The following is a 26,929-nucleotide window of genomic DNA, read 5'->3' as shown; positions in this document are numbered from 1 at the left end:
AGGAAAGACTATTTACTTTCCGCTGCCCTCGCTAACAGCCTAAAGAAGATTTGGTACATTTAGGTCTTTTTTATGGGTGGGGAATTAATTTAATAAAAAGTATTGTTAATATAATATTTATTATGTAATTATTTCTTTTTTTAAATGGGAAATTAGCACTTCGTCCTTTCTCACCGGCTACACCACGAGCAGCTACGTGACGTCGTTTCAGGGGCGGGGCTTGGATTTTTTTCTGGTGTATTTGCAGAATACCTCACTTCCTCGGCTGCTGCCATTATTGTGGTGAATGAGGAAAGAAGAGTGGGAGATACGGGGACAGTGGGGGAAGAACGAGAGGGAGGGTGGTCTCAAGAAACACGAGCTAGCTGCCTCTGGAGTATACAGTGAAGGGCCCTCATAGCGGGAGCGAGCAAGTCAGGTTATGGCTCATTCGGCTACTAACGGTGTGGACCAGGATCTGGCCAGCAAGAGGCTGCACTCAAGGTAGGAAGCCTCGGGAGTACATCGGTATACCATAAGGGGGGTCAGCTCCGTAGCACGTCCTTGAATGCCGAAAAAGAGACAAGTAAGACGATTGAGAGAGAGAATAGCAAGGGCTGCCAGCTCACAGCTTTGCTTACTAAGGAGGAACTGGGCAGGGGGAGCTTGACCAGCCAGCTTTTACAGATTTAAAGAGCTCAAGACCCAGCCACAGCTGCAGCCAGAGCCCAGCTCCAAGCCTCATTCCTGGCTCGGGTCACTGAGCGGCTGTGGCTGGAATGTACAGACTGAGAGGAGCCTCATAAGATGCAGACGCGGTGTAACAAGGGGAGTCTGGCTAAAGGGTGGACAAGCTGACAGTGCGCATGGTTTTTAAGGTGCCATGTGGGTGCTGAACTTCACCTTGAAGGGTGATGGACCTAAACCCAAATGCATATAGAATGGCTCTCAGAGCGTTACTAGTTAAACCCCCGTATTTACATACAAATATCACAGCCTCGTTCAGTTTCATTTGTAGTTTCTTTTAATCATCTTTGATGATCATCAGAAGTATGTATAATAGCACAATTTGCCTCTTAATTAGCATAACATTTGACTGTCCTCCATGGCCAGGCAGTGAGAATATTTATTAGTTTTTTGCATTATGAAGAACTCAATAATGACAGTGTTACTGAACTTTAGTTAAGTTTGACAAAACTTGAGCATATTTTATGTTGTTTGTGATTTATGATTAATCATCTCTATTTCATCTCAGATGATCCGTTTGCTTATGAGAAATGTGATGTCTCATCATCCAGTCAGCTAGCTGACGGTGTGATTCAGCACCACTTATCACATTATTTTGACATTTACTGTTTGTCCAGTGTCATGCATTGGACAGAACAATCATTCATCACTGTGAATATCAGAAGAATCCTACATTAAACACGTTTATGGTAACATTGCCCAGAGAGCTGGGGTGAGGGGGCAGGCATGTTTATATTTAAAGTCAAATCATGCTTGTATACTTTAAGTTGATACCTTATTCCATTGGCTTTAAGGGATATGTAATATATATCTTAAGTGATTATGATAGATACTTCAAGAAAACAACAATTAAACTTACTTACTATTGTCAAGCTGCAGGAGTGACATTCACAAACCCTGCAAGGTTGTCATATGCTCTGCCAACATAAACACAAGATTCATAGGCACACACACACACGGGGTGGGTAGGACTGCTGTTAGAGCTGTGATAGGTTTTCCTCTATTTAACTCAACACATGACCTTTGTACATGACGGTTTGGTGAGTGTGTGTTTGTGTGTATTATCTTTAAACTCCAAAAAGCATAGGCAAGCACAAAGGGGAAGTTATGTTTAGGATTTATTTGTCAACTGACCTGTCCTGTAAAATCCTTTTGTTTTCTTCCTAAAATGAGAACGTGTCCTGCTATAGAGATTAGTATTTTAAAGCGTATTTGTCCACTTATGTGTGTGTGTGATGATTGAGGAGAGCAAAACAATCTTTATATCTTTTTTTAAAAAAAAGAAACAACAACAAAAAATGCCACAAAACATAATTAGTATTAATTCAATAAATAAATCTAAAAAAAAAAAGTAAGACAAGACTTACACAAGCTCTTTTTCAGTACCAAAGCACTTGGAATTAAACCCTCAAAAACAACTATTTGCTGTGGTTTTGTAAGCTTTGGAAATAACTGAATAGTGCTGTTGTTTTTCCATAAACTTCATGTAATCGCATTTTCCCTGAACCTATACTACATTTTTGCGACTGAAAACTGAAACGTTTGCTAATACTTAGATTACAAATGTCTGACTCAGCACCTGTTGCCGTGTAACAAATGATTTGACTGCAAAATTGTGACTTTGTGTCTGACAATCTGTTGAAGTTGTAAAAAAGCAAGCTAGAGAAAGGGATTTACTCTGAAATCTTTAAATTTAGCCTGTCTTTCTGTCAGTAATGACAGTAGTTACTAACTGAAGTTCATCTTAGAATGACTAACATCATTGCCCGTGTTCATTGCTTTGTTTTCATGGCCCCTGCAGCACTTGGTTCCCTTCGTATGGCCTACAGTGTGTGTGTGTGTGTGTGTGTGTGTGTGTGTGTGTGTGTGTGTGTGTGTAAGTAGCACTATTCAACCTGGCTCTAGAAAACAGAACATGCAGAGAGTAAAAATGCAGCTTTACAAGAGACTTAGACAAAGGAGAGGAGGAGAGAGCCTAGCTTTAACTGAAAGTGACATGCACTGAGGAAGGAAAGCATTCCTGGAGAGTTTCTCTTTGGTTTCCCTGACAACTAGCCATGGCACTCTGTAATTATGGCTGGATTACTGAGTGCACGGTTTCTTAGCTTAACCAAGATTCACAGTGTTGGAAGTATAGGCCTTTAAAAATGAAATAAGGATCAATGAATTGAATTAAATCAGCTAAAACAAAAGTATAACTGATTTTAATGATGAAATAAAATCCAAGTAAATTAGATTGCTGGCCATTAATTGGCTGAGATGTCACATACTAGTTGTAATTAAATACTACTCCAAAGCAGCGTATATCCTAATGGGTTTACTGCTTTCCCAACTACATGCCTGATAAGAATCTCAGGTATGAGTGTTGAACAGCTCTTTAAATGTCCTCCGGGTTCTGCTCTGTACCAGGAGAGCAGCAGCAAGAGTCAACACATGATCGAAGACGGCAGATGTGACACTGATGAAGTCAGACACAGCTTGGAGGTGGGCATGCTTTGAATGTACAGAAGTGCATCAGCTGTGAGCAGACACTGAGGTCAGCTGATCTGCTGAGCGATTACCTGAAGTAACATTACACTCGATTTGGCCACTGAGGTTTTTTTTTATGTGGTCATGAAACAGTGGTGGCTGAAAGTGAGAATGACCTTGTTGGATTTAGAGCTAGTAGTAAATGTTCAACGGTTGCTTTTACTGAATATTGTGCAACGAGGAAAAGGAAGAAGATGTCAGAACCAGGCGCGTCTATGCAAAGGTTGGTAGAGGTTATTGGCAGCATAACAGCTATTGTGAATGCAAGCTAGGTACAGTCACAGTCTGTTAGGTATTACATTTTGTTGCACAGAGGCAGTATCTTTGCACAAATCAATATGCTCTGTTTAAATCGTAAATTCCAAGTGGACCAGTAATAGTTGTTACAGTACTGTGATAGTTGTGTATACTTACATTTCCGGGGGAGCTGCACATAAAGCTACAGCTCAGGCTATGGCGTAAGGCGTGCTGCTCCACTGCACCTACAGTGTACATTTAGTCTAGATTTACAACTCAAGCTTAACATCTGAGCTACTGCGCATGTCTTTGTAGGCAGTCAGTCTGTGTAGCCATGACCAGTTTATGTGTTGAAGGTCACCTTTCCATAAACTTCCACCAACGTAAACATTTGGATGTCTCTGAACTTGTTTCTGAACTTTTTTAAACTTGCATTTACGCTATAGCCTTACTATAATGATGAAGCATTATTTCACATTTATATAGATTATAATTAATTATTTGACAAATATATTATTATTGGCATTATACTGTTTTCCACTGTTTCACTCTAACCTCACTTCTGCCTCTCTTACTTACTCTTGAAACCTGCCCAGTGTGCTACATGTACTCCTTGATGCCATGGTAACAGCGCTGGGAGTTTGTCTCTGTTAGACCACAAGCAGGCTATTATGAGATGAGTGTCTCCCAAACAGAACAATTAGAGGGGGTAATAAGAGGAGAGAATGGCCGACTGTTCGGCACAAATTCTTCTTACTCCGACCGCAACGATGGCAAGAATGAATGTCACTTTGTGGAAATCCTGCCATGAAAATTTGCTCTTTGTTTGCTTCAACTTTTTTTCCCCCTCTATTCTTTCTTTTTGTGTGCGAGTCAGCCCGCTGGCTGCCTCTTGAAGTTTAGTTTGCAGACTTTGATTAAAGTGAGTGAGGATGTGTTGACTTCCAGCTTTACAACTGCAGAGTTTGGATTTTGCTCAAGCTTTTAAAAATATTGCGAGGCATTATTAAGGCTACACCCTTTTCCACAGCCACAGTTTTACAATGCAGGCCTTTATTGTTTGGCTGTGTTTTAAAAGACTGAGGCCCCCGTCACCATCTCTGACCAGACTCGCTGTCTTTTTGTTTTTCTTCTCATATTCTTGCACTTCTGTGACTTCCAGCCATAAATTGAATCCTTATCCAACCACAATAGCACTGACATCTGTATGCAGCGTCGATTGGGTAGATCAACATTTTTGCCTGTATCTCCCACCTCCTCTTAACATCATTCACAAACACTCTGTATGCACAAATCCCTGCATAAGCAGTCCATTCAAACATTTCATGCACAAATCTGTGCTACATCAATATCTTTTTACCTGAATTTGTTAACACTCTGTGTTAAAATGTACACATATTTTTCTCATTACAAAGTTATTAACAAATGTACATCAGAACTTCCTCAGTCCATGCACACCAACAAATGATGAAGACCTGTCTTAGAAAATTAAGAGACATTTTTAAACTAAATACTACTGCGATTACTCTATTCCTACTACTAATATCGACCATCGATTTATTTTTTTTTCTCAGTAGTTACAGTTTTCCCAAACACCATATGCCAAAAAATGTTTAAGAGTGAGACTTTAAATTGGATGTTAACAAAGCTTTAACTTTATTTTCTTATGTGAATTTTTCTTAGTAGAGCCACAGTGAGTGTATCGGGGAAGACACAATTCAGCACCTCTGTTTTTCAGTGCAAATCCTACTTTTTTTTTTTTTAACACCATCATCACTCCTGAGATAATACTTTGGAAAGGTGTGTCCTTTCCCGTCTTCCTCCTTTTTCTTCAGTTGGACTTTTCTTTTCTTGTTTTTTTGGTATAGTGGTGCAGGCTTCTCTCTTGCTCTCAGCTTTCATCCGCTTCACTTCGAGGTAAACCTGTTTACTGATGTAAAAGCAGGCACTGAAGAATGTAGATTGCAGATTGCGAGCATGAGCCTTTTGGTTTAGCTAGATTCTGATTCAGTAGCGCATGCAGGTTTCATGAATCCAACAGTAAATTTGCTTGTGCATTTATCTTTTGTCCAGGGAACAATATTTCTATGCACATAAGGGCGACAGATAGCATTTAGTATTCCCTTAAATAAGCTTGCTTTTGTCAAATTTGACTGTATGATGAGAAGAACATCACACTCAGTTGGTGTCTTAAGTTGAAGGACTAGTGTAGTATGTGCTAGATCAGGGGTGCTGAACATAAGGCTGGGGCCAGAATTAGCATAGACTACAACTCAGCCAGCCCACGAGAGGACTTTGGAAAATGTGAAAGCGTGCATAGGTTTTCAACTTTCAGCTGTATTTTCATTATCTGTACAGATCCTATCTACTATAGAAATGTCTGGGGGGGGGTTCACAGTGAGTCAAACTGAGTTTGAGATGCCGCTGATATAACTGATCAGCTTTAAATAAATTGCCTCTGTATTCTTTTGTATATGCACCGACCTTATGCCTTTCATCCCTCTGGCTATGGCTGTTAGCCTCTGCCCCACCTTCCTGTTTGCACTGAAGGGTAGCCTTGGCACATTCTGATGCTGGTCTGTCTTTAAGAAGTTGTTTAGCTATGGCCAGTGGAAAAATCATTTTAGGGCGCAAGGAATACAGAGCTGGCAAGTTTTCCTCCACTGTTGAAGAAGTAGCTGTTGCTGTTTTATGTATATCAAGAAGATAACATTGTACACTTTCAAGGACTGTTATCTACGGTGGGAACTAGATTATCCACATTCCAGAGACTGGACTTTTGTTTGTTATTGCCAGCCATACAAAAAGGTGATGAGAGTCCCGCTTTTGCTCTGGCAGCATGTTTTTTTGCAGCAACAGCAAAATTTGTTAATGTTAGCTGAAAGACGAAGAGCTGTGGAACCTCAACCGACAATACTTCACAATTTAATTGTTAGTAGTTTGCTAATTTAATGCATTTTTGATTTTTCGATGTCAGCAAGGTTTTCACACAAAACCTTATTTTCTAAACAAGACTGGGTAATGGAAATGGACTGGTGACAGTGCTAACCACTGCATCATTGTGCCACCCTGTTAGTATTTGTATTTTTAGACCGCTGATGACTTTGTTGCATTTCAGTATTGCACGTTTCAAGACTCTTTGATGGTTGGCTTTGCATGTTTCTCCTGTTTGTAAAGTTGTATCTAATTTCACCCTTTCTAGTGAGCCACCTTCTAGCATGCACGAGCAAAATACACAGTCTACCTTAAGAGTAGGGATGGGTATCGTTTAGGTTTTATCCGATACCAGTAGGAAACAGGTACTTTTGAAACGGTGCCGGTGCTTAAACTGTGCTCGAACCGGTGCTTAAAGAATGGAGAACACAAAATTGGTCCAAAAACCTCTCATGTTCAGTTGTTTTTTTGTAAAAAGATAACAATGTAGCCTTTTCTGCAGCTATAGGCGATTTATGGCATCACTCTTGGCTGGAAGCAGTGCTTAATCAATGGAAAAAACACAAACTTTGTCCAAAAACCTCTCATGTTTAGCTGTTTTCCACTTTTTCTTTGGTCATTTTAGCCTTTTTGGCCAGGGTGAAGGGAGTATCTGCCATCAAACAAGAAGACAGCCGCATAACTATGAGGGTGTTTGCTAGTTCACCTTACATGCATTAATTTAATAACGCGGTTAGCCTACTCAACGTAAATTACACACGAACAACATGAAGCTACTCACGCAGAGAAGAACGGCTGTTGCTGCCATCATCATCCGTCATCATTTCTGCTACACTGGCAGGGCTAGGGGCCAGGACTCTACTCTTCGGGTTTTTGGGGGATGTTGCTAACTCCGGGTCCGATAACAGGCACCACACCCACAGTAGGTGTGCACGGTGTGAGGTCTCGCAGCAAGCTATCAAATATGGCGCATTTCTCGGCTTTTAACAAAATGCTATATGTCGCTAGGTGTTTCATCAGATTTGAGGAGTTACCTCTTTTGCACAGTATCACAGAATCAGCTTAAAGCACTTGTTGCAGGCTGCTGAGTTTGCATCTTTTGCTGTGAAGTACAGCCAGACTTTGACCGCTTTTAATCATTTTTAATCTGTAGCTCTGCTCTAAAAGAACGTACGTACCTGGGCCCGCCTACTATCCTCGGAAAGGTAAAATGATTGTCTAGAATCCAAAGTGTATGACATCTCAGGAAAAAAAGGACCGAAATAAAGCACCGAAATGTGCGCTGCTTTTCGGTATGGTTACTACCGATACCGGTACCCATCCCTACTTAAGAGAACAAGACTTATGGTCACAAACTATCTATATATGACTTAATGACTATCAAAATATCCGACAATCCTGAACTTCCAATCCCTTGTAGTGGGTTGAGTTATATAAGGATGTTGTAAAAATAATGCCACCAGTTTTTGAATGATCTTCAGCCGTAGAGCTCCACTGAATAAACACTCTTTTGGTGTAAATTCATGCTTTAGTTTTGGTTTCTACTCATCTTTCTCTTCATCTTCTTTTTTTATAGTTTATACAGTTATAGTGGATTTTCCACTGCCCTCCACTTCAGCTATGAAAAATTAAATAATCATTTTCTTCCTGTTTACATTTTCAAATGAAAGTTTGTATCCAGTTGCAGGCGGAATTGGATACTGAAAGCAAGATTTCTGGGAAACTAATCAAAATCATTGAATTCTCTTTATTACATTGTGCACTGAGAATTAACATTAACAAGTAATTTAATTCCATTAAATTTTATCATGTAATTTTGCCCTAAAAGGCAAAAATAACATTTATTGTATACATGTAGAATGCAAAAATTAACTTTTAGGAAAAAGAACCGTCTTAAATGTAAATTCCTGTGTACATTTCCATGTTACTGTATAGACTGATATTTAATAAAAGGGGAAAACAACGCTGTAGTGAAGAGATCTCTTGTAAATTCCTTATTTAGCTTGTATTTTGCTTGCTGCCCCTGTGACACTGTCTCGGTTAAGTAGGGCACTTGTTAATGTACTTGGACATGTGTGTCATAGTGGCAAGATTTTCATGCAGGAAGTGTTTTTTATAGCTTTAAAATAAAGTTAATCTAAAGATTAAAAACAGAAAAGCAACATGCGTTTCCTTTTTAGTGAAAATAAATTTACTTAATACGTCCCTTAGGTCTTATTTACTCACAGTGTCATCTGTCTCGGTTGGTGACCTAATAATGTTTATGCTAGTGTCAGCAGGTAGTTGGATTTGTTTAGGCCACTCACTGTGCTGTATTGTCTCTACTGAGGAGGCGCATGGCACTGGATTAGCCATCCCTGTCTCTCTCATCCTTTCTCTCTGCCTCTCATTGGGGCAATGGTCAAGCTTAGATGTAAGGTATTCACTTTGTAATCATTGACTGTTCCTCTACTCTTGCCCAGAATGGTCTGTCATCATGCTCCCCTGTTCTTTTTAAACCCGATAGAACAACTGGTCTCCGGGTCAGACTTGAGGAGAAGTTGAAGAGGATCAGAGATGAGCACAATTTTCTGTTGGGAGTAGCAGGAACTGAATTACATAACAACAATGGATATCTTAACTTGATTAAAATCACCTGGATTAATAAAACATAAACTTGTAAACTTGTGACGTCTTAGAAATTCACTTGTTTTTGAGCTCAACCTTCTTGTGGAATTATCTGAAATTCCCTCTGGACTGTTTTGTCTGCAGGTTGCTTCACTGTGTAGCTTTGGAACGATCTTGAGGACTTGAAAAGCACACATTTTTCTCGGCTGGCTTTGGACTGTGGTTAGAATTTACAATTGGAGTGTGTCCAGGTTTGTTGTAATGTTGCTGATATAGTGGTTTTTATTGAAGCTGGGAAATATGGACTTTATAAGACCACAGCTTGTTAAAGTGTGAGAGGAATTCTTAGCTGTAAGCATAGTACTTAAATTAACTCTACAGAGTTAATTCTACAGAGTTAATTTAAGAGTTTTCTGATAAAGTTAGTTTTATTTAACAGTACCCTCATGGCATCTGAGCCTTGTCCTCTGACTGGAGCAGAGAGAGCCGTGTGTAGACTTGTCCACTGTGGACCCCGACCTCAAGCTATGCTAAAGCCTTTACCTCTGGAGCTCCAGGTGTATGTGGACAAAACAAGGACCAAGCAAAAACACAGGTACTGTAAAAAAAAACAAAACAAAACTCAAAAGGAACCCGTCAAGGTTTTACAAACCAAAATGACATTGGTGAACACATGCATCCCATATTAGGGCAATGTTATGAAATCTGACTAGAACATAGTGTAACGTCAGCTGCTTTAAATTACTGTTCCCGTCACAGTAAATCCTTTTTGCCTCAAAAAGGCAGATGCATTCGCATCTTCGATTTGACAGTAAATAAGCTGTAATGCAAAAAACTCATGGTACATCTCTTTACCTTTTGAGTGGAGCCTTTTGCAAAGCCTTTTGATTAGATGCAAGGATAATCCTTGCTTATCTCTACATTCTAGTACTTTATCTGGAATTTAGTGTTACTACTAAACTGTCTGGTCTTGTTTATCCTGGATTATGCAATGCATTTAGGGTGTATACTTCTGGATACAGGTCACTCATGAAGCCTTGTTGTATGCTCAGAATTGTTTTTAGTGGGTTGAATAGTGGTAAACTCAGCGTGAGTTCTGGCCGGACACATTGGTATCTATTGAATCTCTCCCTGGAATGTGCTGATGTATTTTAGCTCAGCAGCCAACTTCAATCTCTGAAACATAGTTTTGTTAACTTCAAGGCATGGAGTGTGACACAGGGCAAAATACAAACCCCTTTAGCTGTTCAGAAATACCAGATTTTGAAAGACTTCATGCAATAACCCTGCAGTGGTCTGGCATCCTATCCAGACCATACCCCTGCTCTCATCAGAGACAGCTGGGGTAGGCTTTAAGCTGCCGCAGCCCTGAAGTGGATAAGCAGTTAAGGAAGTGAATGGATGACATTGTCTCAGATTGCAGTCAGTAGAGAACCATATTGTTTTTCAAATGTTTTATCTCTCTGGTGTGGGTGGGACATTCTGTCTCTGTCTTATTTTGTTTCATATCCTCATGAAAATCTCAGAACATGCAAAAGAACGGCACGTCTTCGAACATCAGACTGTAAACTGATTTAAGCAGTTAAAAGTGTATCACCTTTTCAAGGTGTTCATCTTCGAGCTCAAACTCAGTTACTAAGGCAACCATCCACAGAATTTATTACAGACCTTGTTGTCATGGTGATACTGCCTCTCTGTGAAAGTATGTTTCACTCCCACTGTAATGGTATCCATGTTTACTGTATGTCCTAATCTGTGGTAGGGCTATTGTTTTTATTTCATTAGTTTCATGACTTTATTGTATGCGTGTACCTTGCAGGATGGAGGCCTCGTGTTTAGAATTGGCCTTGGAAGGAGAGCGGTTATGCAAGGCTGGGGACTTCAAAGGGGGAACAGCGTTTTTTGAAGCAGCCGTAAAGGTCGGCACAGAAGACCTGAAGACCCTCAGTGCCATCTACAGCCAGCTGGGCAATGCATACTTCTACCTTAAGGAGTATGGCAAAGCCCTGGAATACCACAGACATGACCTTACCTTAGCAAGGTGAGCAATGTGCACAAGCTATGAGTAAAACATTCACCTCAGCTTTGTGCTGCTTGTTTTGAGCTGCTTGGGAGTCTCATTCAACAATCTGTTTGCTGCACAGTAAACAGTTGATACATTTCACATTTGAAATCAGTTAACAGGCACTTTAGCTGAGAAGAGCTGCATCGTTACGATAAGGGAACTTATACACAGATCAATAAACCCCGCGTACATATTGCATCCAGCACACGGACATATAAGAGGACTATGCACCAGTATGCAGGAATCATATGCTACGTTCTGTTATTTGATGTACACACAGTTCAAAAGGAAAACAGTCTTTTTCACACTTTTTCCTTTACGTGAGACCTTCATGAATTTCAGACAAAGAATTTTTTTTTAAAAAGTGAGGGGACTTTTACGTAGTAACAGTTGACAAATACCAACTGGATATTTAGCTTGTGAGTAATCTGGTCTCCTGCAGTTAGTGCAGCTGGTACTCCTGCAGGGAACTGATTAAGGACCCTAGGGAGATTTACCTTGTTACATTACAGTCTCACCAGGGCCACTGGGGCTTGGTCCTTGGAAGTAGGCAACTGTTGTTACAGTATTTTAATGGTTATTCATTAGCTAAATGGATAACTCGTGGCTTCCTGTGGGTCATCTGGGCCGCCTGCTAGAGGACAATAACGTAATGAAACAATGTGGTAGTAGCAGGTTCATAAGAGCATATAGTAACTGCAAGCACTTAGTGCATACCATCTTTTAGTTGCTCAGTTTCAAAGTGTGAAAGTGAAAAAAGGAGAACAACACAATGGGGAAATTATTTCTCACTTCCAGCATGAAGAGAAAGTAGGCCATAGCAACCAGAGAGGAACTAATCGTGTTGACAAGTTCCGATTCAACGATGCATGATTAAGCCTAAAGTAATTAGTGGACATGGTGCTCTATTTAGTGCTTGTTATGCTTTATAATGCATTGTCAGTGACTCTCTAGGGTTGTGCATAACTTTACATGTATAACAAATAAAGAAAATCATTTATGTTCAATAGCCCATTGTTGAATAAATGTAATATAGCAGCAATATGACTGAATATCTTATAAATTCCTCGATGTGGATAGTCATTTTAGATCCAGAAAAAACAGTCTTGGAAAACAGAAACAGTGAACAAAACCACAACCTTAAAGTGACATTTGATTTCCTTGATTTGCCTGATGAGCAGCCCAAATTCCAAAGAGATTCACTTTACTGTCATCTGGTGAAGAAAACGATCAAATAAGATCTGTTGTAGATATTAATTGTACTGATGTTTAGTTTGTGGTACACCAAGCTTATCATTGTGTGTTTTTATTATATTTATTTATTTTTTTAAATAAAAGCTGTGTAGATCACTGTTTGATCTAAATGTTTAACTACTGGGGTCTCGAAAAAGCATTGATTTTGATTCTAATGGTGCAAGATCACTGAGTAATAACTTGGTCTTTAACTCTGCCGCTAATCGCCAAAGATGTCTTTCCTCCACAGAACAATAGGAGACCGAATTGGAGAAGGAAAAGCCAGCGGCAACCTCGGTAACACTTTAAAAGTATTAGGGCGTTTCGATGAGGCCGCTGTCTGCTGCCAAAGACATCTGGAGATTTCTCAAGAGCAGGGCGATAAGGTAAGATTACGTACATATATTTGGATATCCAAACAAACCAACACAAACACAAATATGAAAACCTTCTGGGAAAAAGATAGACAGCCTGCGTTTCTTCACTGTCCTGAAGGTTGGAGAGGCCAGAGCACTGTATAACATGGGGAACGTGTTTCATGCGAAGGGCAAACAGCAGTTATGGGGCTGCACCCAGGAACCAGGGGACCTGCCTCCTGATGTCAGAGACACACTGCAAAGGGCTACTGGATTTTACGAGTATGTATGTTTTATGCCTGTATGAATGTTTAGAACAGCATATCAGAGTCACATCAGTAGCTCTGACATACGAATGTTGCTGCGTTTTGTGGTGCTATTGATGATTTTTGAATATTGTCAATTGGTCCTTCCTTTTTTTGTCAAGTAGTGGCCGAGAGTTGGCTTGGCTGCTTACTCATTTAAAACTGAATAACAGTGTATATGTGTGTAACAGTGAATTTACTTTTGAGTCCCTGATGATTGAAAGCAACCATCACAGCCCTTGCTGTGCTACTGTCTTTATGACTGGGGTGAGGTTGACTTTGAAAAGATTTTTTAAATCCGTTTTAATACAGTCTTGGTACCACCACTGTGATAATGAAGGTTTCATTTTATTTTCACCATACTATCAAATATTTTAATCTCTACTCTCCTGCTGTTATTTTAGCAAGATCTTTTTCATTAATATGGCAAGATAAGAGGAAATAAGTTAGCCACTCACAACGAATGCAAACAGTTTGGAAGGTTTAAGACGTCTGTAAATGTTTCATATTTACCAGATAACCCGATGAGGTCCTTGACAAGGTTTCTCCTCCACATGATTAGAGGGTTGAATTGGGGCCAAACTGGCCCAAACTCATTGTAATGCAGGTTTTACAGCATAAAGTCTTCAGTTGAACTTTGATAAAGGAAGTGTTGTCTTTCAACACAAGAAGTGCAACACAATTAGTATTTTGCCACACACCATCTTATTTCTTTATAAATTATGGGCTGAAATGTTCACGGGCAGACTGTAAATGACATTAAAAAGAAACTTTTGGTGTTTCTATGATGTTTGAAAATATGGCCAATACATAAGAAAAAGGGTACACTGAAAAAACACTATTTTACAAATAAAAGTGTGTTCAACACAGCTCATCTTCCTGGGTAACTTAAAGAGCCCATAAAAAAAAAAAAAAAAAAAAAAAAAAGAATTAATATTTTACTTTTTTGGTTTCTTTCTAACCATAATGAATGTAGTAATTGCTTTATATCAACATCAATTAATTAGCTGTTGTCTCAAGTCATACCTCGCATAGTAGATTCAATTCTGTTGATTTCACATAAAAATGGGAATGCAAAAAAAATTCAACAACCAATCACAACTTAATGTGTGTGTCTGGATGTGTAGGATGAACCTGTGTTTGGTCAAAGAGCTTGGCGACCGAGCTGCTCAGGGGAGAGCCTACGGGAACTTGGGCAACACCCACTACCTGCTGGGTAACTTTGTGGAGGCTATAAAGTTCCACCGTCAGGTAAGAAATCCACATGTCATCCACAAGTATCAAGATTGCACTGCTGTAATGCAGAGATGGGAAGTATCAGCTATAATGATGTTTTCCAGCTTGGACCATTCACTGTGCAGCTGTTCAGCAACGGTGGTCTCCCATCATATAATACATGTATGATACATACATATCATGTTTGGGTGAATAATGTTGAAGTTCTTAGGTGTATTAATAGATTGTAAATTAAGTAAGGAAACTCAATAAAACATATTTCAATAAAAATGTTTACAAGAATCACATTATTACACCAAGTCAAAGAATTTATAAATCCCGTTTCTTTTTAGATAATGTGCTGCTCACTCATAGTTCCATACTTGACCTACAAAGTGGAATGGAATAAAGTACGGTGCAAAATTTTTTGGCAGGTGAGAAAAATGCTGTAAACAAAGAATGCTTTCAAAAATGGAAGTGTTAATCATTTATTTTCATCAATCAACGAAACACAGTGAATGAACAAAAGAGAAATCTAAATCAAATCAATACTTGGTGTGGCCACACGTTGCCTTCAAAACAGCATCAATTCTTCTAGGTGCACAGTTTTTGAAAGATCTCGGCTGGTAGGTTGTTCCAAACATCTTGGAGAACTAACCACAGATCTCCTGTGGATGTAGGCTTCCTCACCTCCTGCTGTCTAATCATGTAATCGCAGACACACTCGATGATGTTGAGATCAGGGCTCTGTGGGGGCCATACCATCACTTCCAGTACTTCTTGTTCTTCTGTACGCTGAAGATAGTTCTTAATGACTTTGGCTGTATGTTTGGGGTTATTGTCCTGCTGCAGATTACATCTGGGGCCAATAAACAATCATTTATATTTATGAAAGCATTCTTTGCTTACAGATTTTTTTCACACCTGCCTAAGACCTTTGCACAGTACTGTAAATAGATAAATAACAAATCTATACACATAAAGCATAGGTGCATATATGCTTGTGAAAATTATATGCCCTTTTTGCAGAGATAAAGTTGTTCTTTTCTTGTTTCCCTTTGCTTTTGGAAAATACTGCTTGTTTTGCAGTATTTTTGCAGTATTTTCAGGCAGAAACAAAATGAGTTAATGAACAAATGTTATTTGCATCTGGCTGAGCAAAAAAACCCCAAACATTTGAATGAAGCTCTTTCATTTTACAAATTAGTTTCACAATATCATATAACAGATGAACCTAATGTTTTACATATGTTTTGCCTTGTCTGGTGTGGTTTTGGTGGCTTGTGTCCTTACTGTTGTGGCCTTGACATCCTGGATGTTTGAACTGCAGCACAGAATGAAACCACATTTTCTTTATTTTAGCCTCCTTTATCTATTAAATGCACCTGAGAAGCAAACAGGTGGCCCGCACCGAATTTGCTTTGATGTTGAGATGAGATCAGAAACATTTGCATGACTTGAGCGTTTAGCTTCTAAGTTCAGTCAGAGTAGAGTACAGGTCATTTAATTTCAGTCAGTGAAGCAGGTGGTGTTCCTGAGAGATGTTTTTGTTGATCTTACCAAAGTAAATGTGGTGTAAAAGTGTGTGTTTCAGTGCTTTGCTATCCATCTAAAGCTGCCCTAGCGCACAGTTTGCAGAGACTGATGGCTACTCATACAGAAAAAGGAAAAAATTGGTTTCTTGGTGAATCAGCGGGAAGCTTGACTTCAGGCTTCCGCCCTCCATGTTTCTATTGAAAACCAAGTTTTTCCTCAAGTGGGAAACTGATTTCTCCCCCTCCTTCCCTGTTACTAATCTATCAGTATGCTGCAGAGGAGAGGTTTCCTATGGAGAGAATCAGAGGAGCTGATTTGATGCACCAGTGCTGCAGCATCACCTCTGCTTATGAAATAACGTTTCCTACAGAGTTTCCAGTATGAACTTGTGAAAAATCTCTCTGCCTGAGCACCAAGTAAAACAAATGCACTTACGTAAAGCAAAGTGAAAGGAGGATTTAACTTCTTGTCATTAAAGTTAACAATTGAAATTAAAAGTCTTGATTTGTGAACTTGTTACTCTCATCATTTACAGCGATTATCCATTGCCAAAGAATTTGGGGACAAAGCAGCTGAACGGCGAGCTTACAGTAACTTAGGCAATGCCCTGATATTCCTGGGACAGTTCAACACAGCCACAGAGTACTACAGGTGAGGAAAGAGTGCAGTCTGACATCTAGTGGACTGAAGGAGAAATTAAACAATTTTAACCACTTAGAAAATCTCATGAATGCTTAAATACATGTAGTGAAATAGCTATGTAGCTGTTTAATCATCATTCTTATTCATGTACCCTGTTTCTCGCATTCTTCCTTTGTTAGCCTCTATTTTCTTCATTTTTTCCCAACCCTTATTTATCCCATTATTTTCCTTCCTATAGGAAAACTCTGCAACTGTCCAGGCAGCTGAGGGACCAGGTGATGGAGGCTCAAGCGTGTTACAGCCTGGGCAACACTTACACTCTTTTACAGCAGTATGAGAGGGCCATAGACTATCACCTCAAGCACCTGTACATAGCGCAGGAGCTTACAGATAGGTATCGTTTTAAAAAAAATTGAAAGAAAACCAAACAAATGACCACAGGAACAGTTTTTAATGTCGTACATTCACTTTTTCGTAGGGTTGGAGAGGGCCGTGCATGTTGGAGTCTGGGAAATGCATATGTGTCTTTAGGGAACAACAAACAAGCGCTCTACTATGCCAGAAAGCACCTGGAAATCTCTAAAGAAGTGAGAAATCTTTACAAGCGCAATAATATAAAAAGGCCTCTTGCATTTCATGTGATTTTTTTCATCTCTTTGTCCCGATTTCTTCCGTAGATTGGAGACAGAAATGGTGAACTGACAGCCAGGATGAATGTGGATCAGCTGATGGAGGCCCTGGGGGTCACTGAGAGCGACCTTTCACCCTCAAGTTCAGAGTTTGAGATGCAAGGTAGCACTCAAATATATATATTTTATTGCTTTTTACATGAAAGGTAATCTGGTCATGCTAGACTTTGTGTTTAGGATATACTTTATTGATGTCGAAAGTTGGGAAGTTATCGTCACAGTAAAACATGAAAAACAACCTGCCTCAGTAAATACAAGATCCCAAAACAGAAATAGCTCAGAAATATTAAAATATATACTTGTTGATTAGTTTGGGCAGGTGCTTTCAGGTAAAAGTCCCACTGAGATGATCTCTTTCAACAAAGTGTGTGTCTGGAATATGTCAGAGCACAAACCGTATCGTGTAGCTTGTTAGCATGCTGTTGTTTATGCTCAGTATTAACTTCCTTGTTTTGCTCAATTGTGTGAAGACAGTGCTTCTTCTTTTCAAAGTATGTGCAAATACTTACTTCTCTCACAGATAAATGCACCAATCCAGAACACAGAACCTTTCTCCTGCAATTACTCTATCGCTTCCCCCCAAATAAAACTACTTATCACTAATAAGTAGTGTGAACGTCCTCATGTGGTTTGCAATGTCTTCTTCTTCAGCTGTCAGAAAAAAGGCGCGAACCAAGTCTTCTGAGAGGAAACGCTTCTTACACATATGCATGCATAAACAATAAATGGAACAGCAGTGGAAAGTGCTTATTATCACTAAGACATATATATATTTGCATGTAAAAAGTATGTAAATGCACTGTAAGGCAAGTATTTTACACTTTTCGGCTCAGTGCTTAACAAATTTGGTACAGCAACAGTCGCTCAGGCTGATGCCACATCTGCACTAAAGTAATACATTTGTATGTTTCTTTAATGGTTAATCTGCTAGTATGTGCAGACTTTGTAATCAAAATTATGTTTTTAATGCTAACATTTAATAATAATCATCATCATCGTTGTTGTTATTATTAGTATTACTATTATCCACAGATTTTTTACAAAAAAGCTGGAAAAAGTATTTGCTTAAGATGCCAAATCACACCTGTTTAAGTTGCATTCTTAAACAGAAAATTTTAGTGATGAAATTATTTGGTTACTTGTTACTTGTGCCAGCTCAAAACATAAATACACTTCAGTAAATTTGTATTTATTTATTCATTTTTTTTACAAATTTCTAAAATATTTCTATTTTGTTGTTATTATGACAGGTCATAGTTAAGCACTACATATATAATCAAAAACATTCTTGTAAAAACAAGAATCATTCTGAACTTTGTTGAAGGAGTTAGTAAGTGTACATTTAAATCTAAAGCTTTTCTTATCTGATTAGGCCCACACATAATGCACAAATTCTGTGTGGTATGTGTGGACCCGAGCAAGCTAACTAGAATATTTTATGTGTGCACAAAATTATAAATGCAAAACAAACTCCAGGTGGGACGGTGTGTTAAATCTGCACTGAGGCTAAATGTGACAGAAAACATATTTATGAGGTAGGATAAAGATGCTTGTTTCACTCTCAGTGGTCCAGGAGGATGGGCTGTCCATAAGGCATATAAGGCCTCGAGTAACAACAATGTTTTATTGAGTCCCCTCAAATGGTCCACCAGCTCACATAGACGTCAGAGCCTTGTATAATAAAGTGAGTAGAAACTGTAATATCTGAACAGTCTGCCTGGCTTCTCTGTGATATTTGCTTTCATAAACCATCCTCCAGGCAGAAATTCACACCCATGTCCTACATTTCCCTCTTTGGAGCAGAGCTGGCAAACAGACTCTTATTCACTTCGCTTGCATAGTGGTCGGCCTAAGCCTCATATCCACACCGAACATCATGGGACCACAACCGAGATTGCAGCCTACTGCGAAAATAAAAGATAAACAAAGGGCAGCTTGCAATCTTAAATCGGCTCATAAATGGGATTCAAGACTGTCTAAGTGATCAAAACCTAAAATTGCAATGTAATGTAATGTAATGCTTTATTACATATTTGTTTTTTTCCCCTATAGGAGCAAGACCTAAATTCACCAAGAGAAACAGCATGGACAGTGTAGAACTGTGGAAATACTCTTCAGATAAGGTGATTTCTATTATTTGAACATGTCTATAAACCACTGTAGGAAAATGTGCCTACATTGTGATCCACCTCTAACAGCATGCTCTGTTCATGCAGAATGGTGAGAACCAAGACTTGGAAAGTATACCGAGGAGATCTAAGAGTCATCTGTCGCAGCCTAGCAAAAGAAAAGGCTGTTCTGACAGCCAGTCATCAGAGGAAAGGCTGTGGTTTGACTCACCTGTGGACACTGATGACATCACTGTGCAAGTTCCACCTCCAGTGCCAGTAAGTGGCCTCAATGTTGCTGTTTTTTATTACATACTTATCGACTCCCGACCTCACATCATATCCTTATCCTAATAGCCACGTCACTGCACTCGTAACCTGATCTTCAACAAGTATCAAAAATTAAACAGTAGTTATTCCAGCTCATTTCATGGAATACAGTGTGCAAATTCTTGAAGTATAGGTGTGTTCCTGTATTTTTTGTTTGTTTGTTTGTTTGTTTGTTTGTTTTATACTTTTCCCCCCCTTTTTTTTTGCTGATAACAGCAAACAAAAAGCTTAAAATTTAACTTCAAGCTTTACAGTTTCAAGAAGCCTAAAATGTCAAGGACTTTCCTTCTTATAGGATTTTACCAGCACTTGAATAACAGTTTGTTTAAACTGGGGTGTCATTTACTCAATAACTATAGTAGACATTTTTGTTTATGGACTGATTTGAAATAACAAGAAAATGTAGATATTTCTGTTACAATATATCACAGACACTCATTTACTGTAAGGCATTTACTTTACATGGACTGATGAGTGTTCATTTCACCTGCTTCATATTTCTGAGATACACCTGAGCCTCAGTGCAGTCTCTTACAGTGCATCTGAGAAAAGGTGGAGATATTTTTGTAGAAAGCATGGTATCACTGTGAGATAGTGAATATTTCACTTAACTTCGCTTTCTTATCTTTTCTGTTCATTGTAGCTTCTGCTTTAAAGAGAAAACTGAGGGAGAAAATACATTAATTTCCAATAACTCTGGTAAAAGATGTCTTCTGCAGTGTAAAAGTGACTTCTCTGTTAATAATATAAACTAGATTCTTAATGGATATGTTTTTCCCCCCACAGCTGTTCTGTCTGACTCACCACAGCACCTAATCTTGCCTTGTTTCTGTGGCACTGCTAATTGTTGTTATTAGTAATCTGACATGCGAAAAAAAAGAGTGAAAATTACAGGGCTTTGGGAATAATAGTTTATCACAGTGAAGTAGAAGTACAGAAGTACAGAAGTAAATGTGGGTGATCTTGAGTCATACCTATTTTCAAATCTGGCATTAAGACCGTTTAAGACCATTTGTGTGTCTGTGAGCTGCAGATGTTACGAGTTTTCTTTGTTTTTGCTACAAGTTAATGGATGGCTTATTTTTGATGAAACCATAGTTTATAAAGTCCTCGGCTTCGGTTGCTAAGCATTTCATGTTTCTGGGTTTTTTTTCATGCTACATCTGCAGCATGCAGTTTGACATTTGATTTTGCCATAGCGAGTGTATCTAGGCAGATAAGCTAACTTTAGCTCTCGGAGTTGGTTGAAAAAGCTGCATCGTGCTTAGTTTTTAATATTACCAGACGACTCGATGCCTCTGTCAACTGCGCCTGTTTGATAGGGTCGGGATTACCCAAAAAGTACCGGAATGGAAACTGTTTCACGAATTTAGCCTCACCAGTAGCTTGTGAACAGGCATGCCAAGCTCCATGCTTGGAGCCTCGGGTTGTTAATGGGCCACTGAGGACTGACAAACTTTACTCCCTCCCTGTTAAGTAACCAACAGACGGTTTGCAATGGCATATCAGTAGAAAAACTCCCGAGAAAGGGGCCCTAGGTAGAGGGTGAATGCAATCCACACCAGAGTTTAGACTATGAGAGAGTGTTGGGTCTAATTGGGATTTCAGTGATGTTTAGTGTTACTCCTTTGTGGTTTAAGTACATGGTGTGTATGTTGATTGGTGTTACGTTTTGTTCATGAATAAATCATTATGATGTTTGATCTGAGTGTTTGCTGTGGGGGATGTCTGCAGTGTCTGTGTCCTTCTAGTTCTTAAAAATCAGAAACATGCAAAAAGTAGATAAATGCACTGACAGGCGATTTAGGCTGTATATACCAGGGAAAAAGTTATGTAGAAGACAGAACTCAACAAGCAGTGTTTTTCTTACATTGGTTAAAATCTGGCAAAGGCCTCCCTCTTCATACTCTATAGACAGGGGAAGGGTAGCCCTGAAAGAAACCTCTCCCATCAGGATTAAAAAATTTCATCATAGAATAAAGTTAATCGCTTCTTTCTAAGGGGAGAAGCAGACCTAAACCATCGAGCAAAAGGCCCTCCAAAGCATATCAAAGCCACCAGATCCCCCTCACCTTGGGGGTCAGTGATTCAGATCCTTCTTTAATTTTGTCACCTATCTATAATTTAGGAAGAACTTCCTTTTATCTTTGACTGTCCCGGTCTGAGACTACTCCCAGTCTCTCTCTGCAAGCACACACATATCTTTACCTCTCCCACCCTCCTACTGTCTATTCTCTTCCTCTCTCCATCATCACGTGTTCCTTTGTCTCTTGTTCTTTCCATATGGTCTACTTGATTAGTTGGCCTATACAGAGAAGCAAATGACAGCATCCACACAGAGACAGAGCAGAAACTGCTTTAAGTCTCATTGGGTGTGTTTATAGAGCCCAGTCATGTGAGTTTGTAAGAAATAAGTGATGAAATTGGTGGTTTTTGCCATTTCAGAGTAGTTGACTTCTGATGGAAATGGGTGCTCGCATGCAGTTCACTCATAACTGTACTCCTCCACCCATCTTTCTACCCCCTGCCTCCCCCTCCTTCCCTTTGTCCATACCAGCCCTCCCTCTTAGCTGATAATGTGACCTTGATCAGAGAAGCGCTACTCTCCCCATAGGGTCAACACTCCCCCCCCCAGCTCTCCATAATGAGTTGTTTTCCCACAGTGAGTGAACAGGACAAAAATGGCCTGCTGGAGAGCTGCACAGAGAGAGTAAGATAGACACAGGGGGAGAGAGAGAGAGAGAGGGAGAGGGGAGGCGGCAGTGGTTGGTAGAGATTAAAAAAAGTCTGGAAGAGGAGAATGCAAGGAAATTAGAGGTGGGTAGTTGTGTAGGAGCAGCAGGAAAGCAGAGAGTGATGTAAAGGGGTGGGTGAAAGTAGGGGAGAAGGAGGTGTGAGCCAGACGTGTGGACAGCGCTAGACAGAAAGTGAGCTCAGAAAGAAATGAGACAGAAGGGTAGATAGAGGACAAAGAAGTGCTGCTGGTAAGTTGTCTCACTTTTTGTTTTGTAACTTGGAAAAACAGCTTCCCGCAAAGGTTTAGCGGGGAGTATTCACTTTCTTTTCACATTTGATACCGAAGCGTGCCTTTATTTGCAGTTTCTGTGCATGTCTTGCACTGCATGTAAAGATATTTCACTGTTTTCACTGAGCAAATACCGCAGAGTTGGAAAAAAGGATGTTTCTTTATGATCTACAGTACAACTTTTTGTGTATTTTAAACAACAGTTTGACTTTTTCAATGCAGAAGTTGAAAAACACGTGATTCTTAGAATAGAGATGCATGAAATCTGGTGTCTGCTGACCTACTTCACATATTGCTGTAAGGCAAAGAGATTTGAGCTCTGTTCAGTAGTCGGTGTTGAAGGTGTTCAAAACAGATTATTTGTAACATATTTTGGAACAAGTCCATTATATTTGCTACGCGTGGGAGAGGAATGCAACCAGAAAACTTGTATAAGGAAGACCCCATCAGCTTGTGTTGATTTTAGTGCCATTGACCTAAGTTTCCATTAACCTGCTCTGGCATTTTTGTGTCACAAATATAAAGCAGCGGATGTTGTCGATTGTTCAGTGTTGAGATATGAAAAGCCAAACTTTTTTAAAGAATTGATATTAGGCTTTAATTTATAAATTACTGGCCGGTAACAAGTTTTTCAAAATAATTCTGACAAATGTACAGTATTATATATCACATATTTTCCCAGCTCTAGAGGGTCTAGAGAGTTAATGCAGCAAGTGTTATCATTTATGCACAAATGTTTATTTTGAAGTGCAGCCCACCACCCTTTTGCACGATTGTAGTTTAATATTTTGTGAAACATGCAGCTGAAAGTTGTTTCTCTTTTCATTCTTTGGCTTTGTGATGTGTTGCCTGAAAGTTGGTTTGTTAGCAGTTTTCCATCTTCAGATGAGGTCTCTGGATCGGCAGCTTAATTTTAATTTGAGATGGTGTTAGCGTCTCGTTTCATCTGCTGCCGTCCGGTCTGGGAGATTAGCTTTTCTTTCAGAGTTATGATATTGTAGCCCGAGTGCCACAATATTTAGCAGCATTGTTCAAACATGATAAATTCCACATCTGCTTTGCTAGCGCGGGGTATTTGTTTCACACATAAATTATCTACTTCACTTGCAAACTTGTTTGTATTCTCAAGACTCTGACTGTGTTTAATTAAAAGGAAAAAAGCATCATTCAGCAGGATATGAGCGAGAGAACCTCTTGGTGTTATCTCAGAATAAACAGCAGAAAGCTGTTGCTGGAGGACTGACTCCAGGGAAGCCAGTGCCAAAAATGGCATTCAGTCGGTGTGACTGACCCATTGACTAGATCTGATACACAAAATGATGTTTAACAGTTCAATGATTCTGTGGCAGCTGCTACATTTTACATTTCCATCTGATTTTACTAGTTGATGGTCATTGGTCCATATGACTTGCTGCAGATGATACTCATTTTATATGCTTGTATCACATTGAGTATGTAGGTCAAGGTAGTCTCATCAGAAGTGCCATCCCTTGTGAGTTAATCAGATTATTTTTCACCTCCGCAAGCTGGCTATCTTGAAAATCCTCATTATGCAACTCCTAATGGCATTGAGCTTAATTAAGTCACCTGCACATAATGGTTTTTTAATGTACGAGCAGTTCATCATAATCAAGTGCACTTGAAGTACTTTAGTTGCCTCACTTTCAGGAAGTATCTTTTCAGACAGAGCAGCAAAAAATAAGAAAATGAGAAAACAGGCACTCGGCGGATAAAACAGACGCTCTTTGTGCTTAAAGTGAGAGATTTGTTGTTTTCGTTGCAGAAGCTGGGCCGTGACCCCTCTGATGAAGACTGCTTCTTTGACCTCCTCAGCAAATTCCAGAGCAGCCGCATGGATGACCAGCGCTGCCACCTCGATGAGCCACAGAATGGAGACGACAGAGAAGGCGCCGCAACCTCCATGTCATCCCTGAGTGAGATGATAGGTTTGTTGACAACAGCATATGCCTTTTATGTCCTTTTGTCCTATGTTAGGATTAACTGTTTTCTTTATGGCATCTCTGGATCTACCAGATCATTTGCACTCACTGGGATATCTCCGCCCCCCCTTTTCCTTTAGATCCTGCAATTACCACTTCCCCCCAGACAGAGGAGCTGTTTGACTTGATCGCCAGCTCTCAGAGTCGACGTCTTGATGACCAACGCGTTAATGTTGGTAACCTCCCAGGCCTGAGGATTACTCATAACAACCTGGGCCACCTGGTGGGAGAGGGAGATCATCAAGAGCCCAGTGATGACTTCTTCAACATGCTTATCAAGTGCCAGGTAATGACACATTAGCACACACAGAATTTTGAAATGTGGTTGTTGTATTGTTTATATAAGGTTGCCTCTTTAGCACATGTGAATCCTATATTAAATAATCTGTATGCGCTCTTTCTGATTCTAGTCATCTAGAATTGACGATCAGCGGTGCTCCCCACCAGAAGCGGGCCCCCATGCCCCTACGGTGCCCGATGAAGACTTCTTCAGTCTGATCCAGAGGGTGCAGGCCAAGCGTATGGACGAGCAGCGTGTCCAGCTGCCCACAGACGACCAGGACAGCCCTCCGTCCCCAAGTCCTGAGCCAGCTAGCGGATTTTCCAGCTAGGATTTGGTGAATAAAGCTTCATGTCAAAGAAAATAGAAGCAGGAAAAAAGGAAAGGATGAGCCAACATTTAAGGACAGTGCTAAAGGGTGAACTAACAAGCTTTTTAATAACAAGACAAATTCAATGTGCAATAGATGTTGCCCTGTTAAATGTTGCTCAGTGTATTATGTTAAATGTGTGTAAATATAATGGCAAACAGGCAGATTTTAACCTCGGTGGTGCAGAGAAGAGGAAAATGTAAGTGTGGGGGTGACATGATTACAAACATTAAATATATATTCAATCTAATGCCTTATCAGCATTAAAAAAAAGAATCTGACTCAAGATTGTATTCACGGGTGTCAGATGTGTTTCTTCTAGAAGCACATTGTATAATACGGACATTTAATATAGATAGCTACAGTGGAAGTCACAAAGATTTATTTATAGAAACAGTGTTGACATTAGAGAAAATGTAGATTCGCACAAAGATCTTAAAAACATACCTGATAACGCAAAATTTGAGACAGATATATCTGAAGTGATCAATGCTGCTTTTATCATTCAATTTTCGTGGTCCCCACTGCTCATAGAAATGTGCTGTTATTTACAGTATTACCCCCCCACCCCCCAAGTGTTAGGAAAAAAAATGCTTTGGTCAATTTGAACTTCTCCATTATTGGTAACTGCACTCCATCCACACGAAGTGATAATATTTGGTTAAATTAAAACACTGATTTAAGTCAAAAATGTAATTTATGCAAAATTATGCATTTAAAAAGTGCATCTCGACACATGCTGTGCTAATGTTACTGAGCAAAAAAACAAAACAAAATCTGCAACATTTCACAGGCTCAAAAGTATGATGGTGTGATATTTAATCTCCAGTTTATGTTTCTGCTTGGCTTTTAAAGTGGTGCTATCTGCTGCCCTTCGTGTTCAAAAAATTCTGATAATGGACTACTGCTACTTACTGCCTTTATTGTTACTTAAATAGACTTAGAAGCAAAAAAATTAAATAAAAATGAGACACGTGTGTCATATTTTGGAAGTTCTAACACAATGAGCAATGCTAACTGTGTGTTGCTACTATATGTTGCCTCTCGGTGGCCAAAATCTAGTATTACCTCTGTGAAATGAAGAGTGCAGTCTGTCAGGGAAAACAGGCTTCCCCTCTTCTAGAATATTTGAAAGTTTATATTATACCTACATTTTGTTCTGCACAAATTCTGCAAACAAAGTTATGCTAACCTGTACCCTAATTGTTGCCATGATATATTGTTTCGTAAACTTTAAATTGCACCATTAAATCCAGGTACGGCCTGGTGCACTTTCCTGTTTCTTACAAACTTTCTTTTTGTTTTTTTTGGCTAAAGGCTTGAAAATATTTATTGTACAAAGTGACTGCATCATGGCACCGAAAATATTTGACCTTACCCAGTGGCTTGCTTTATTTTTAATTTTTTTAATCAAAAGTAGTACCTCAAAGCTTGTATGAACCTTAAACATACTGAATTGTGAATCAGGATGGATCATGTACCATAGTGCTTTATGTTTGGTCCATCTCTCTTTGATAAACAACACATTGGGAGCTAAGGTTAAAAAATTCTCTTCATGTTTTTTGTGAATTAAGATTTTTTTAGACACTACACGGTACGCTTCGATTTGTCTTTGCCATAATTTGTATATATAAAGATATTTTGTATTTATGTTCCTTTTAAGGGCATGAATATGTCCCCTCATGCTTTTAATAAAATGTTTGAGATGTTTAGTTTGGACTTGTTTTTTTTTAAAAAAAGCT

The 26,929-nt window shown here is 39.3% G+C and overlaps 1 protein-coding gene across 1 annotated transcript; it reads left to right on the top strand.

Moving 5' to 3' along the window:
* gpsm1b (G protein signaling modulator 1b) lies at nt 1-26,900 on the top strand. The gene is made up of 14 exons (XM_031754529.2): nt 1-483; nt 10,853-11,074; nt 12,582-12,717; nt 12,827-12,969; nt 14,120-14,243; nt 16,279-16,394; nt 16,624-16,779; nt 16,864-16,972; nt 17,063-17,177; nt 19,127-19,197; nt 19,291-19,461; nt 24,321-24,483; nt 24,618-24,823; nt 24,948-26,900. Exons 1-14 carry the CDS (start codon nt 422-424, stop codon nt 25,146-25,148), a joined length of 1,995 nt encoding a protein of 664 aa, XP_031610389.1. The 5' UTR covers nt 1-421; the 3' UTR covers nt 25,149-26,900.
* The last annotated feature ends 29 nt before the right edge of the window (nt 26,901-26,929 follow it).

Source organism: Oreochromis aureus, linkage group 7 (genome assembly GCF_013358895.1).
Source record: "Oreochromis aureus strain Israel breed Guangdong linkage group 7, ZZ_aureus, whole genome shotgun sequence".
In the NCBI taxonomy this organism is placed as follows: domain Eukaryota; kingdom Metazoa; phylum Chordata; class Actinopteri; order Cichliformes; family Cichlidae; genus Oreochromis; species Oreochromis aureus.
This window is presented reverse-complemented; position numbering and strand designations above follow the sequence as displayed.

Bases quoted from the DNA above. Each gene is read 5' to 3' on its own strand.
- gpsm1b (XM_031754529.2), top strand. From the start codon at position 422: ATGGCTCATTCGGCTACTAACGGTGTGGACCAGGATCTGGCCAGCAAG. The intron at 12,718-12,826 runs GTAAGATTACGT...ACTGTCCTGAAG, and splicing joins CTCAAGAGCAGGGCGATAAG to GTTGGAGAGGCCAGAGCACT. The intron at 16,780-16,863 runs GTATCGTTTTAA...ACTTTTTCGTAG, and splicing joins GCGCAGGAGCTTACAGATAG to GGTTGGAGAGGGCCGTGCAT.